This window comes from Rhincodon typus, chromosome 22 (assembly GCF_021869965.1).
Source record: "Rhincodon typus isolate 14 chromosome 22, sRhiTyp1.1, whole genome shotgun sequence".
Lineage (NCBI taxonomy): Eukaryota > Metazoa > Chordata > Chondrichthyes > Orectolobiformes > Rhincodontidae > Rhincodon > Rhincodon typus.
In genome coordinates, this window is record NC_063353.1 from 14,211,146 (window position 1) to 14,227,597 (window position 16,452).

Below are 16,452 nucleotides of genomic sequence, written 5' to 3' on the forward strand. Positions count from 1 at the left end.
GGTCTAGGCCAGAAACGTCAGCCTCTCTGCTCCTGTGATGCTGCTTGGCCTGCTGTGTTCATCCAGCCCTGCACCTTGTTGTCTCATAAAATTAACAAATTACTATTCCAAATACCATAAAAGCTAAGTTTGAAAGATTAAAAGAACAGCTGAAACCCATTTTCTTATTCTAAATAATACTTGAAACTCAATGTGAATGTAGAATGGCTATATTAAATCTAACCCAAGTATTTCTGTGATTGTGAAATTCAGTTCTAAATTATGTTAAAATGATTATAGCCAATGATGTAATATTGCAGTAATAGCCAAAATAATTTTAATGTAAATAATTTAGAACTGCGTTTCACTATCAATATTGTAATTTTGATATCAAATTGATGATTAAAGTTTTCATTTTCTTGCCAATTTTCTTCAACTCCTATTTCTCTTTAACTCCTTGTTGGTACATATTAGGGGTCTGCCTGCTCTACTAACTTCAGCGAAGGAGCCATTAATGATATCTGAGACTTGACAGTGTATACCAACGGCCTTTACTCTTCATCATCTGAGTGTGATCAACCAGGAATCTCACACCTGGCTGACTTACTTTTCCAAACACTGATTCCTTTGGTCCGTGGTGATGCTTGGTTTCCACCCCATTATCTGGCCTGCTTCTCAAATGTAACATAATTTTGGGTGGGAGTCAAAGGAGAACAAATAAACCTGGGAGACCTGGGACTTAAAACATGAAAAGGTTACTCTTCTGCACTGTACCCTACCTGGTCTGAACATGCCAGACTTAAAATTGGGGCTTATCAACTGTTCAGATGCAAAATTGAGTAAATCCACTAGTAGATTAGTCAGCTATGATCACTATCATCTTTACATTCTTGTCTTTAACAGACCGCATTTAAGGGCTTTTTTTCAAAAACACACAGTGAGATTGAGGTAATGCCACTATCTGTTCAGGACAAAAAAAGGCTGTCCCTCTGTCGGCACGTATAATATAAACAAATACTAATCATAGGACTAAGTTATCTCAACATTCACAAAGACAGAACTAATTAATGCAATTATAAAGTTTTGATTAAAATCAAAATAATATAGATTTACCTACAGCAGAAGTGATAATAAATTGTCATCCATTTATCCTAAAATCTGAAGCCAGTGTCGTTACTTAGGAAAACCATTTGAATTTAAATGCACAACTGTCTATTGGAGGAAGACATAAAGATGTTTTTATTCAGAACTTTTCTGTAAGTAATCAGTTGTGTAAGGAATTCATGAACTATCCTATTTCTTTACACAATATACATATCTACTATAATACTAAATGTGCTAATTGATTCTTTCTTCATTATCCAAGTTATTTATTTTTCCCCACACTGCACAAAAACATGCATTGCTTTTTGTGTGGCAATAGTATGAAATGCATCTAACGAAGCTCCTGAATGATTTGTACGCAGGGCTCAGTTATTCAAAGTAAAAATAAATAAGAGTATGCTGTTAAAAGCTAAACTCTATTCATTATGGGCTAGTCCAAGAAAAACTAATATCCTTGGTCAGGTTTCCATTCCTCCAACTGTGTCAGAAAGGCTTTTGAAGTGGTGAGCAGACACCAATTCTGGATGCCCATCAAAATTCCAGTCTCTGACTATTTCTGCTGGCATGAGATATGAGTTAAAGTAGCAAGCACATACACAGTACCCCCAAAATTCTCCAGTTCCATTATGGGGATGGGCATTTCAGAGCCATCACAATTTCAATAGAAATTGGCAAAGCTTTTTGTAAGAGACTTAGCTCACAGTCCCTCAAAGAAAAGTCAGGATTCTTTTGGCAGGTAAGTTTAAAAGGTATTTGGATAGTGTAAGGTAAAATCATTTTTAAACTGTCAAGGTATTTACTTGACTTTAAGTGCTTTCCTCAAAAAGCAAGGGACCATAAAATTGACCAGCACCTGGTAATGATTCAGATGCTAAGAGGTTTTTGTCTTAATGGATAAGATCCTTTCCATTCCGCAGTGATATTAATGTGTGTAGGGGGGCCTGTGGTTTGATTTTCACATTGATTTAATGGCTTGGCATCCTCAGAGCATCTGATGCAATCTTCCAGTATCCACAAGGTACAGGTCTCATGAGCCATATAACAACATTGACAAATCCTTTAAATACTCAATAAATTAAACAAGAAATTCAGCATTTAACATTCTCTTTGAGAAAAAAATCCTGCCCCCTTCGCAATTTTATGAGATTGTGATCAAACATAGCCAGTGAAAGTCCAACTGAAGAAACCACTCATCCACTTATCTCCTTTTAAATTTGTCCAAAATAAATCAATTTTTCAATAGCATTCAGGCAGAATGCAAAACCAAAATTGCACAGGTTGCTGCGATAAACTAAAATGGCTGGCATAAATCGTCTATTAACATTTGAATGTGTAATCCCACTGCACACTCTTGTCACTCAGGTTCTAGAAGGTTTTAAATGCTCGTGATAATATAGCGTTATGTTTGTTCTATCTTGTGTAAAGCTATAAAATTGGAACCATCTGTTCATTGAGAGAGGGTTTGTCCTCTCCCATTCGAGATTAGGTTGCTCAGTTGCAACCATCAGGTATCACTGCTGTTTAATATTAAGAAAATCACTTTTCATACATTGTAGAATTCTTATAAACTTGTATTTAGGTTGTATTTAGCATCAGTATTATATATCAAGTTATTTTCATATGAATACTTGGATTACAGAAAGTTATACATCATGATATCAAGTCAATTTAAAATTGTGCTATAGCTAGAGTTTGAAATCCTTATTTACAAGATGGCAAGCCAAATTTATTTACGTATTTTGAAGGATAAATTTTCCAGTCTTGCTCTAAAACAAAAAGGAAAATATAATCAGTTCCAAGCACTTTGTAGCAGTAAGCACCAGTTCAATTTAGAACTGGCACTGAGGTTTTGGAATTTCTGTGTATAATTGTGTTTTGTTGACAACAACAGGCCAGAAATATTGCGATTTTTCATCTCAATAGACAGGAAATCCAGCACTAATAACCTATGAAGCAGCACCCTTGTGAGTATTCCAGGCTGTGAACTCGACTGTAGGGTCAACTTACAATTCTTCCATAATTGGCATCATAGTTTGTCTTCAAGAGTTGGATTTCTCTCTAAATTGCAACAATCAGGCCTGCATCAGTTCTCTAGGCTTATCATGACAAGGACACAGTACAGCATCAACATGACCAACTATTTTGGTTATAAATCCCGTCATCCTATTTGCTTTGTTTATTATCTTCTAACATTGCTTAGTCATGGTGAATGACTATACAACTAACAATATTTGACAAATTTTATCTGCATATTGGAATTAATGTGGTTTCTAATGCTTGTTTCTGCACTGCAGTACACTACAGTTGGTAAAAAGTGTAGAACTCTTTGTAATATCTCGACCAATTTCCTTGAATCCATAATCTCTCCAACTTGGCATTATTTGTGAATTAACTATCTTGTATTGAGATTCTAATTTTCTGTCATTAAATAAAGTTGGAATAGAATACAAAATCCCAACATAGAGAACTGAGGAAGCCATTCAACATCTCCCCCATAGTTATATCATTCTTTTTACAACTGGTCAGATCACCAAAGCCTGTTCAAAGAGGTAAGTTTTAAACAATGTTTTAATGGAAGAAAGCAATGTAGAAAAGCAGGAAGGTAGAGCAGGTATTCTACAGCTTAGGGCCTAAGTAACCGAAGGTGTAGTAGCCATGAATTGAGTCATTACAATCAAGGATGCTGATGAAGCGAGAATTAGAAAAGCACAGATATTTTGGAGGGTGATCAAGCTTGAGAAAATTGGGAGAGTCAAGAGATTTGAAAATAATGAAAATTTTCAAATGAAGTTGTTGCCTGAAATTACTCAGCCCAATTTAAGAGACAAGACAGCAGATTTTTGTGTGACCTCATGTTTACAGAAGGTAGAAAGTGGAAGAACACCAGAAGTGCATTGGATGTGAAGTCTAGAGATAGGAAAGGCATGAAAGAGGGTTTCAATAGTAGATGTGCTGAGAAAGGAACAAAGATATTGCAGAGGTGGAAATGGGCAGTCTTACGGACGACACAAGTATAAGCTTGGGATTTCATATCAGGGTTAAGCGTGACATGAAAGTTGCAAAGAAGCTGGTTTAATCTCAGACTGTTGCCAAGAAAGACGATGGAGTCAGTACCCAGGAAATGGAGTTTGGAGCAGGAACAACAGATCGCCAAAGGTAAGGACTTGAATTTTTGTGCAGATGGAGAGATTTCTATCCGAACAAAAAATAGCATTGCAGGCCAGAATTCAAATGTGCTGCCCCTGAAACTGGCTGTTATTGTCATGCCAGCTCACTACAGCAGAGGAGCTGCTGCTCATCATGAAGGTTGCTGTCAATGTCCTCTTCAAAAATGTAGGACGCGCTTAATCTAGTGTAGTAAGAGGAAAGCCATTTTCTGGTCTAACTAGGAGTAGTTAACAAGATATTGATTATTGCAAACTAATGGGAGGTTACATTGATATGATAGATGTTGTAATATGAACTTCAAAGACAATAAAATGTTAGGTCTCATTCCTGTAAGGTTCTAAACTGCTCTGCCCATAGGTTCATATGGCATCATCTTAGTGGTAGATGCTTATGGCATTACTTGGTGTTAACACATTCAGACCCATATACATCTTCTCCCAAATATCTTCCATTATTGATATTGTACTTTTGTGTATATAATTACATTTACCATGACACCATCTTCCCCCACAGGTCTCTGATTTTACAAGTTCCAGTGACGTGGTTTTACTATTCTGCCGTAACACATTCTCTTTGGTCTTAGAAAACTAATAGTTTTCCGAATGAAAGACAAGTGTCTTTGATTCTCTTCTGGCAATATGAAGTCTGGAGGACCCTTTGAACTGGAGGACCTTTAATCTTTTGACTTTCTCAATTTGCACATTTAGTGCTGACACATTTAAACCTTTTACTTCAACATGTTGATTGGTTTAGACTCTCTCATTCACTTTGAGTGATTGCATTACTGAACCAATATGTTCATTTCCTCAGTTCTGCTATTTGAGGATTGTTTATGGCTTAACATGATCTCTGTCACAGATACTGAGAATTCATCCTGGGTAGATTAAGAAAGTCAAATATTCTGTTAGAACACACCTCTTTTGAGTCACATCAGGATTTAACATCAGAGTTATTTGTTCATTAAACTGGGTTGCACACTCAGTAACATCAATTATAGCATTGTCAATTGACTCAAGTGATGTACACTATTCTTTGGCTACCTCATTGCCTGTTTCTCCTTGCAAACATTTCTGGCTCTAGGAATTTGAACATTCTTCAGCATTGATAGCAGTGGGAAACATTTGTTCCAATTCAGTACAGTCACAGGTTCCCATCTTGGTGACAGCATGAAATAATTTTCTTATAGTAATGTAAATAAAAAATTGGATCCATTGAGATTAGTTATGTTCTCCCATGAGTCTAAGGAACTCAATGTAAACCTTAACCAGCTATCTTTTGGCTGCTAATTGAACACTCAGTCAAGGAAGTTGCTTTATCTAGTTTAAATCTTTCCAGTGTTTGAAGATGATTGCAGCTAAGTCATGCTTTCCTACTCAACAGTGAGAATTCTTGATTGTTGTATATATAGGTTTTCTACTATTTGATGTTCCTTCTACTGGAAAGTTGCTTGTAGCATACCTTTAGTCTGAAGCACTCTGCCTCCTGGACCATGTGGTTGCCCCATGACCAGTGTTTTTTATAACCGTTGGTCACTGGTGATAATATAGCAACACTCATTCTAGTGCCTTGAGTTTGTGAGATGACCATAAATATTAGCTGGCCAAAACGCAAGGTTTGCGTCATCTATTTTCTCGGAACACTATTTTTTTAAACAGTTGTAGATTATTGTACTCAATAACCAGTTTGAATAGGTAGATATTTGATTTCTTGGTTTTATGAAACTGTACCCCCCATTCTGCATATTTTTGGAAAGTGACCTATAAGGCAACAGAAAGCATTCACTTTAAATACTTAGGCACTGTCAGTGTTCGTGAGGCTTGTTTGCTCCTGACTTTTTGTGCCAATGTTGATCATTTCCTCTAAGCACTGATCTGTGTTGCTGTTGGACTTCTGATGCATTCAACACCTGAATGGCTTTATCTGGAGCCCGATTTTCTTTAGACTGTGATAAATCTAACAAATACTCATCAGCAATTTCTACAACAATTCTGTCTCAAATGGTTTTCACTTAAAAATAACCATAATCATAGATCTTCACTAATCTGCAGAGATCATTACTGATATCATCAATGGGTGTTCCCGAATGCAAAACCTGTCTCTTCAGGAATGCTATTAATTCTGAGTTTAACACAATTGTGAAAGGCATTCAGTACCTCTTCAAAAATATCTGTTGCTTCCTACAGCCCTGATGAACTACAATGTCATTGGCTATACTCCTAATGTCTATTTACTTCTTCAGATTCTGATTCTGATTCAATACCTAACTTGGAAGCTACTCTGCATATCAAAACTTATTTTCTTCAAAATGTCCACTCTGTTCAATTTAGTCCATCTCTGAAATTAGGTCCTCTTGGAAATATTATTTTAAATGCCATGTCTTTCTTCTTTTGTAGTAATAGCAGTTCTGCTGCTCTTTTCTGCCATATGGAAAGATTTTCTCCACATCTTGTAGCTAAAATGGAAGATTAACGCTCTTCATAGTAAAACAAAGGATTCCCATCTCCCCCCCAAACACATTCATTGCATGAACCCAGCTATTTAGCTTTAATAATAGTTCCTACATTAATCAGTAGGTTTTACTGAATGTTTCACACTCCTCAGATTTTAAATAAATTATTCCCACATTTGTCATGTATCTTATGAAGGATTTCACACCTTTCCTGTGTCCTGAATAAAATCTCCTCAATTTTATGTCCCACTACACCAGGTTTGCTTAGTCTTTTAATCTGACCATTGTCATTATTTTGATTACTGGCATTGCAATGTCTCTGGGTTTGTGGCCTCAAATTAATATGTCTTTATGGTTATTTGTTTCCCTCTCAGTAACTGTGCCTCATGGTACCTGCTCACTATGGTAATGAGGTTTGAACTGATCTGTAAGTAAATTTATAACTTCTCACTTTCCAGCCTGGATTATTTTACAGTTTTTCTTGGCTCAGCAGGGATTTTAAGCTTTACTCAGAGATACATCAATGTCTGTTCACTCATCATTGAACTGTGATTTGGGACCACTCCTGAGCCTTGTGATGTAGCCTGTATCTGCTTTGGAGTTACTAAACTCTCCATCACCAGGGTGAACTCGCTCTGCTAACTCTCCTGCTGCATTGCATCTCTTACTAAATCCGAATTACCTTCCTTGTCGAGGGTTTCCTTGATAGGGTTCTTGAACCCTTGGGTTTTCCTTGCTGCTGACTGTCTTGTACAAGCTGACAAATTCAAACCGATTCTGAATTTCACACACCTCTGCCCACTATGTGTCATATGAGCAGTCAAATCAAGCCCACACCACTGCGCTCCATATTGTCTGGAACTGCCTGTTCACAACACTGAGTGAGCTGATCATGTTCAAGGCTGCTGCCACCATCCTCATCAAGTCTAGGAAAGTGCAGAGCCCGCTTGGTTGAGTGCAGCCACAAGTCCACATGACATCATTACTGTGGGTGGTGCTGATCAACCTTTTCAGGCTCTTACACATCCATTCACAATGCCAACCTCTGCCATTTTCACAGGAGCATCAAAGGGGGATGACTTTAATTTGCACTTCCATGGGAACCTGAAGGAACTGCACATATTAAAGCACAGCCGCCTTCAGTGTGATCTGATTTGCAGTAGCGAGATGTCTATAGAATGGCCTGTGCACAGTAGATCTAGCAGGAGAAGGTCTAAAGTTACCAGCGCTTTTTGTAAGGTATGGTTTCCTTTTGGTAAGGCAATATATCCTTTTGTATATGGTCACAAGGAATCTTTGGGAGAAGTCAAACACTAGTTTGGAGAGGTAAGGGTCCTCTTGGAACTGTTAGATGTAACATGAGAGGGTGTAAAAAGTAAATCATATCATTGGAGCGGTCAAGAGAGCCATCAAGTATTTAAAATTACGTGCCCTTTAATTATTTGCAAAAATCATCTGCGCTCTTTTAAAAAAAATGTTCTTGCTACAATTTGATTCTGTCTCCTGACATAAGTTTGAGAGTTATCATAACAGGAATAGTACTGTACGACTGATTTCACAAGCTGTTACAATAAGTGTCTGTCAGTTTATAGTTAGTTGACAGCTTCAATTGCTTGTAAAATCTTTAAAGTGGGACTACAAATACAAACGTGTGTGCTTTTTAGAAGCGGGTTTAGCATCTGAAGGAAATTAAATGTAGCCAACTGTTTTGTTTTAAACAAATGAGACTTAAAGAGAATTCATTAATAGACACTTCACAACTTTATTTCATTTCTGAACGATCGCCAGCTCATGGTGTATACTGGTAGTTTTTGCATGCTAGACGTCAGACGAAAGTGTGGTGGATGGGAACCGAGGGGTTGGCAATACATTGGCTTAAGGGCTACAATAGACCCTGGAGAGGGCCATAACTTGACATGGGGGCTTTGAGGAACCTTCGGGGTTGGATGGAGGAAATATGGCGCGCGAGTGTGTGTGTAAGCGAGAACGAGAGGGAGTGTACGTGTGCACGAGAATGAGCGCGAGCGCTTGAGAGACTGAGAGGAGTGGCACAGGACTGTTACTTCATTTAATTTTTTTTTTTTTAAAAAACAACTGCAAGAAAGCATTGGAACAGCAAGACAGACCTTTCAGACAGTCTACCTCCAAGCCTATCTACTCCTGAACTCTTTCCAGTAGCAGTAGCTTCTCCCCAATGTCTCCCCACACCCCACTAGCACCACCCTCAAATGGAAGGCTGAAATTCCAAAGCACTTCTCAATGGGTTGGGTCTATGCTGGAAATTGTCCCAGCTCTGTATCCCCCAATCCAAAAGTCAAAATTCAAGCCAAGAAGTTTACAATATTCAAATGCATTGTTTCACCAATTAAAATGAACGAGAACTAACAGGTAGCTGCAGGCAGGTTTCCTGTCCAGTAAAATGTAATTGTTTAGAAAAGGTGATTATCTGATTAGCAAAGAGTTATAATTTGGAATTTGTAACCCACCATTTGAACCAGAGTGCCTAATGCAATCAACGACTGAATGCTTCATGTTCAAGTACTGTTGATATATAAACAAATCCTAGAGTGCTTACCACTTGGGGAATATCCTTTCTCAATGTACTGTCACATGGGCAGAGTCAGAGGATGATGTAAAAAAATATACAATCTAATAGGTTTAGCTGTTTACTTCTGCTTCATTCTAAATTTTAATTCTTACTGGACTTGATTTGTAAGTTGCAACTCGAGACATATGGTCTGTCAAGCACATATGTCAGTCAAAGAAATTTAGAGCTAAAGTATAAATTTCTGGTGTTGCTTGATTAGAAAAGGATCCACTGTTTATCCTGGGGCTATGGATTATTTGAAATATACTTTCACATTTTCTAATGCTGTGACTTTGACTGTGAAGTAGCACCATGGACTGGGAATGAAAGAAAGTCTCTGGAGTATGCATGAATCCCAATATCCAATAAAACGTAATGTTTATGGTATGCAATAAAAGACACACACATGACAAGTGGTGTAAAAATAGTTCCACCTAGCAGTGTTAAATACAAGTTGCATTTCTATTAAAAAGGGCAAGTCTTTGCTATTTTGCAAAGATGAGAGAATAAAACTTGTAACAAACTTTAAAAAACACATCATTAAGCACCATTTACTCATGGCATTGCTAAATAAAATAGGAATTATCAAAAAAAGCCTCTTCATCTGAAACCTGTCTTAAGGTAAACAAGTCATCACTATACTGTTAGGTATGGTACATTTTTGAATAAGTTTTCAGTTACTCTAGCTTGCAAAAAATATTTTTACAATAGCAAAAATACAGTGGATGCTGGACTTAAAAAACATAAAACGCTGGAAATCTCAGCACGAAGAGGGAAACAGAATCTTGAGCTGATAGTTTTGGTTCCTGAAAATGTTCTATTTCCAGAACCTCTCACAGGCTGATGTGCACACACCAGGGAATACTCCCCAGAGATGATTTGTATCGACTGTCCAATTAAGAATTTGCAAGCACACCCCTAAGTGTTAGTCAACATTGTGGAGTACTGATTCATCAGCCAAGGGAGGATGGTACGTGGTAATGAGCAGAAACGTTTCATTGCCCATGTTTTGCCTGAAGTCATCAGACTTGATGGGGTCCAGGGTCAACTTTGCTGCCACCTGTTCTGGGTCTGTCCTACAGCACATATACAGGGATGGAAATGATGGTGTCAAGGACATTGTCTATAAGGTAGATTCCGTGAGTATGACTATGTCAGGCTGTTGCTTGAGTAGTCTGTGGGACAGGCCTCCACATTTTGCCAGTAGCCCCTGGATGTTAGTAAGGAGGACTCTGCAGGATCAACAGGGCTGTTCTTGATATTGTCATTTCCGGTACCTAGGTCGATGTCAGGTGGGCTGTCCGGTTTCGTATCTTTGTTGAGACTTTGTAGTAATTCATCAACTGAATGGCTTGCTAGGCTATTTCAGAGGGCTGTTGAGAGTCTACCACATTGCTGTGGGTCTGGACTTACATGTAGGCCAGACCAGGTGAAGATGGCAGATTTCCTTCCATTTCAGCTCCGACAAAAGTGATCTCAATGCAAGTCTAACTGAAAGAAACTCAAGTGGACATTGAGTTATTATATTTTCTAATTCATGTAGAGTACTTCTGATGGCTTTGACTTTAATTTATAATTTCTCTATTTTCCTTTCTCGGATTGTGTGTGTGTGTGTGTGTGTATATCTTTAGTGTTAAAACAAGAATTTTCTGAGTTATTTTTAAATTGGACTTCACAAACACACGGGGCTTAGGAAAATACATCACTGCCTTTTTCTTAAGGGAGAGACAATAAAACTCAACTCTGTTACAGACAGAAGAGCAGTAAAAATATATAAATTCACCTCTTTTATCCCTGGTAGAAGAAATGTTTGCATACCTTGTTGAGAAAAGATTTCTACTGACTAACGGATTTGACTAAAAAATGTCTCATGAACAAATCTGCCAATGTTCTCATTTTTGTTTTAAACACTATGCATTGAATTATGACACTGTATGCATTTGTGCATTCATAGTACAAATATTTAAAAGAAAAATATTTGTGCAAAGGAAAGGCTTTTGGCTGAATGCTTTCAAGAATCTGCAGGCTTGTCTAAATACAATGATAGAAGACATTGTGATCAAACAGATGCTATTCTACTTCAAAAGAAAAATATAACCAATCATTTTCAGGGGAAAATGACCGACGTAAAATAAATCCCAGAAAACGTAAATGTATGATGTCAAACTAAAACTCACAATTAAGAAACCTTAAGGAAAGGATTGGCACTTGAACTGACATTTAAAATTGTCCTTAAAATGCTTGAAAACACCTTGTTTATTTCAACCAGTCAAATCAACAAATATTTACTGAATGCTAAATAGAAAACATGGATAATTGAGGGTGGTGGTATTTTAATATGGTGAATAGTTGGGATTAGGTGCCAGTGGTGAGTAAATGGGGAAAAATTGGCTCCAACCCACTTTCTTCAGTGTTTTACTGAGGCAGGACAAAGGACAGGTAGTCAAATCTACACCTGGGAGGCAAGTTGACATTTTACACATGCTAATGAGTGTTGAAGCTTTTGGATAAACTTGGTTTAAACATGACCAGCCAGGTTCTCAGGGTCCTGGCCGGGCAGTTGCAGTGAGACAAAGTTAGTCTTGGGGAGAAGGAAATGTCTTCTCTTGGGCCAGGCCGGGCAAGAGAGTATCCCCTTCCAGCCACCCAAGAATCAAAACCTGTTCAAACTCAGCCAAACCCCACCCACTAGACCTTCACTACAACACACACCTCCACCCCACTGTGTGGTCAGTGATAAGGCAAACCCCAAGGTGTTTTATTTCTTTCTTCATTAATAGGATGGGAACATCACTGGCTGGGTCAGCATTTATTGCCCATCCCTAACTACCCACGAGAATGTGTTGGCGAGTTACCTTCTTGAATTGCAGCCATCCATGCGGCACTGTGTACCCACTGAGCTGTTAGGAATGGAATTCCAGAATTTTTCACCCAGAAACAGTGCGAGAACAGTGATAAAGCTCCAATCAAAGCAGTATGTGGCTTGGAGTGGAACTTGCAGATGGTGATATTACCATGCATCTACTGCCCTTATCCTTCTAGGTGAATTGGAAATTGCTATTAAGGCTGCTTTGGTGAGTTGCTTCGAACTCTCAGGAATCAAGTCACTCAAAATGGGATCCCCATCAACGTCAGGGATTCCCTACTCTGTCAGGGGTGAACAACTTTGGGATCAGCCCCCACATCCTAGGGTTCCCCCCACTCTATATCCACAAGATTCAGGAAGTGGAACCTTCTTCAGGAATAAGATATATGGCTTGAATTTGCAATCTCTTTTGCAACTCTACCCACCCCAATGAAAATCAAGACTTCCAATCAGGCTATCTTCTCGTTAGGAACTTGTCAGGGCCAAAGTTTGCATGCATAGAAATTTATATTTCCGAAAGTTTCACCAATAACCAGGTCCCTGCTCCCATCATGTCAACTGGTCAATATTTCCATCTGCTCCCTCCCACCATGCAAGTCTCACAGCTATGGATTTCATTTGTCATTTTATGTTTATACATTTCCTCAAGATGTTTTCCTTTAGTAGTAAAACACAGGAAAAGATCTAAGGACTTTACAGAACAAGATCTACAGAATAATAATGGTTTAACTGCAAGTACAACTAAAAGTTAAATTGATTACACAATGGAGACCTGTAGCCTGGAAATCAGCTTTAATCTACTAACGAAACCATGTTACCGTAGTGTATTTAATCATACTTGGTTTTGGGTACTAAATTACAGACATTTCTAGGGCAAATGTCCTATTTGAAAGTGCTACTGAGGGGAGCCTTCACGAATTGTTGGGCTGCTGTCCTTGGAGAAAAGAAAATTAGGAGGAGATTTGATACCGGCATTCAAAATGATAAGAAATTCTGGCAGAAAAGATAGGGAGACACTATTCCCATTGGCAGATGGGCTGAGAATTAGAGGATTTGAGAAGATTAGCAAAAGAGCCAAGTGTGATGTGAGGAGAAACTTTTATGTAGCAAATGACAAGAATCTGGAATTCATTGCCCAAAGCTGTGCTGCAGGCAGATTCAATGCTGACTTCAAAAATTGGAGAATTATCTACAGTGGGTATATTTGCTGGGCTATGGGGAAAAAGCATGGGATTTTAACAAGTTAAATCATTCTTGCAGAAAGCCAGCACAGACAACAGACAAAATGGCCTGTCCTGTGCTGTAACCATTCTATGATTCCATCATTGAGTTGCATTGCAGCACACTAAATACTTGGGTCAAAAGTAGCTTGTTTAATAAATTAAAATAGTGAAACATGCGAGTTACTTCAATTTTTTTTGGAAAAATGAGGGAAGATGCAAATTATTTTCATTAATGAAATAAATATTATTTCCTAGCTACGGATCTTTGAAGAATATATACTTACAAATCAAATCGGAGATTCTGACGTTCTTCAAAGAAGTAATCAAGAAGAAATTTTCTCACAAAATCTGGGTTCAATGTATTGTCAATTGCTTCTGTTCTTCCATACTGTTAAAAAGAAAACTATTTAAATTTAAAGCATTATTTATCTCATACATTTCCTGCTGTATTCAGTTAGGCAAATGCATAACAAATAGTCAGAAAGTATACTCTGGGTTCAGATTAAATGTAATAAGTCAAACACAAACAATGAATTTAAATTGTCAAATTAGAATTTTTAAATCAGATTTTCCACTCCCCGTTATTACTATAAAAGTAGACAGAGCATAAACTTATGTAATACTGATAAACATTGAGTACCAAGTAATGCTTACAGTGTAATTTATTTTACAGACATTAGCAAATATGTTAAATACCAATTGTGGAAAGCTTGCTCCAGGTTACAAAAATTCTGGAGATTATTTGAATATTGAATGTAATTTCAGATAAGATCTGTAATTCATAAGTTTGAGAGATTCCAAAATAATACATCAGCATTGACTGAAATTAATAAAACTGCATTGCATTTCAGCTTTGTCCATCCAAACTTACGTACTTTTTGACAAATGTTTCTTCACCCAGATTTCCAACCAAACCCACCTACAAACCACTGAAAGCAAAATCTGCATAAACCAATACATTGGGTAGTATTTACAATATAAATATTCCATTAAATATTTAACACAGTGGTAATTTGGTGCAATTTCAATGTTCAGTTAAAAAATTATTCATCAAAAAATTAGGCATTTTAAACTAAGTGTCTAGTCCACACATCAGGTAGCCCAATTTTGAAATATAGAAAGTGGCTTTTTAAAAATATACAAAACCATTTGCATAGTTATGTTGGGGTAGTCAGTCTTTCAGTAAAATTAGAATTATAGTCAAAGGCTTTCACATCAGTATCCCAGCACCTAAGAAAAAATAAGGTTTGAGTGTCTTCTTGACTGCCATAAACAAGTGGAATTAGTGAAAGCCCATAATTAGTTCAGTATAAAGCACAGTCAGTCTTGGATCAGTCTGTCTTCTAGCACAATAGCTTTTAAACTAGTGCGAAAGATCACTGCAACTGGAATTATACTGAACATGACTCACACTTAATATCCCACAGACCTGTGAACTGAACTTTGACAACTGGGACAAATTGTGCCCCAAAAAAAAAAAAAACACAACCAAGCAGAAACTCCAGGCCAGACAGTTGGACAAAAAGTCAGTGGCAGCTTGTTTCACTGACTGGACATCAACGACAATGAAATGTTTGGGTTTTATATAGACACTTACATAACCTTGGTGCATTACAGCATGGTCACTTGTTGAAGTGTGTACAGCACAATTCTAAAAACAGTATGTGACAATTACCAGGTCATTGGGTTAGACCTTGGGCATAACACTGGTGAGAACTGTCCTGCTCCTCTTCAAATATTTGCTTACGGTCAAGTAGTTGGACCAGATCTTTTACATCTTGCTGACGCCAGGGTGGGACCTCAATTTAACTTCTCATCCAAAAGATGGACACACCTCAGAACTTCAATGGAGTGTCAAGTTCTGTCACTCAAGTTTCTGGAATGGGCCTTGACCTCACGATTTCTGATTGAGGGGTGAAAATAGACCATGTCACGGAATAGTTTTAATAACTTTACTTACAGGTAAGATTGTTAAAAGAATAAAAGGGGAAGTTGGGAGAAATTTTCCGACAATTAAGGTTGTTAGGACTCCCTTTTCTACTTCTCTACTAGCTGCACTGTCTTCCTTTGAACTGTGGACCAGCTGAGAGAGCCACTGCAAACTATCTTCCAGGGAACAATTTCATTGAGGCAATCAGGAAGCCCCAACATTCTAGGGCAGTGAAAGTAGTGGGAAGCATGGCAAACCATGGAGTTAATGTTACATATGTCAAGAACCTAAAGAGGGAAACATGTGTCTTGAATCAGTGGTACATCACTGGGATTGGCAGAAATCTCACTCCAGCAAAAATCAAATGAGGGAATAGGAAATGCCTCATGCAGTGCTTTCTACCTTTTGTCAGAACATAAATAACAATCAGCTACTTTTAATGCTTGCAGTAATAGCTATAAACCAATACTGGTATATCCACAGCTTCAAATTATTTACTCACTTTTAATATTTCTGGTGATCGCTTTGACATTAAGTTTTATTCCTTTTTTTTTTTAAATGCAGCGTTTGTTAAACATTGTAAAAGGAAGATTAGAAGTAAAAGTTTTTTCTTCTTATGCTGCATAATTTTGTGACCCTTTTGCAAGTCCGTTCCTTGCGTCCCAGTCCTGAGGAGTGCAAGCTGTAAATCTTGAACTTCCTGGCTCCTTTCAGCAATGTTTCAGTTCTGTACTAAAAAGTAGCATTTATTATAAACTGCATTTTTGTTTACATACCTCTCTCCATTCTTTGTTCCCAATTCCTTGCAAATATAAAACACAAACTGTAGGAAAAATGCAGATCAAAAATTAGTTTTAATTAATCACCACAACATGACTTAAACTACTTTGACAGCTGACAAACAGGATGGAGAGATTTTTTTATTGCTGTACACCAATATTCCCTGCTTGCTCTCTGCGATGACTGAAATGAAATTAGGATGCCAGATTAAGGTTAACTTTGTTGAACGCTCTATAAAAGAAAACGATTCTCTCTCGGAATATGATATTTATACCATGTCAGTTAAGCAGATACACATGAAAAGTTTTTTTATCTTCTATCCCAAATAAACATTTACAATCTTTAGCATCTGATAAAAGGAATATC

The 16,452-nt window shown here is 37.6% G+C and overlaps 1 protein-coding gene across 2 annotated transcripts in view; it reads right to left on the reverse strand.

Moving 5' to 3' along the window:
* Positions 1-16,452, reverse strand: part of LOC109938948 (copine-8) — a 307,311-nt gene that overhangs the window by 192,768 nt on the left and 98,091 nt on the right. For both annotated transcript variants that reach the window (XM_048610427.1, XM_048610428.1), the window contains exons 3-4: positions 16,083-16,129; positions 13,661-13,764 (exon numbers count right to left, since the gene is read on the reverse strand). In XM_048610427.1, coding sequence (XP_048466384.1) covers positions 13,661-13,764; positions 16,083-16,129 — 151 coding nt within the window. The remainder of the gene's footprint in view (positions 1-13,660; positions 13,765-16,082; positions 16,130-16,452) is intronic.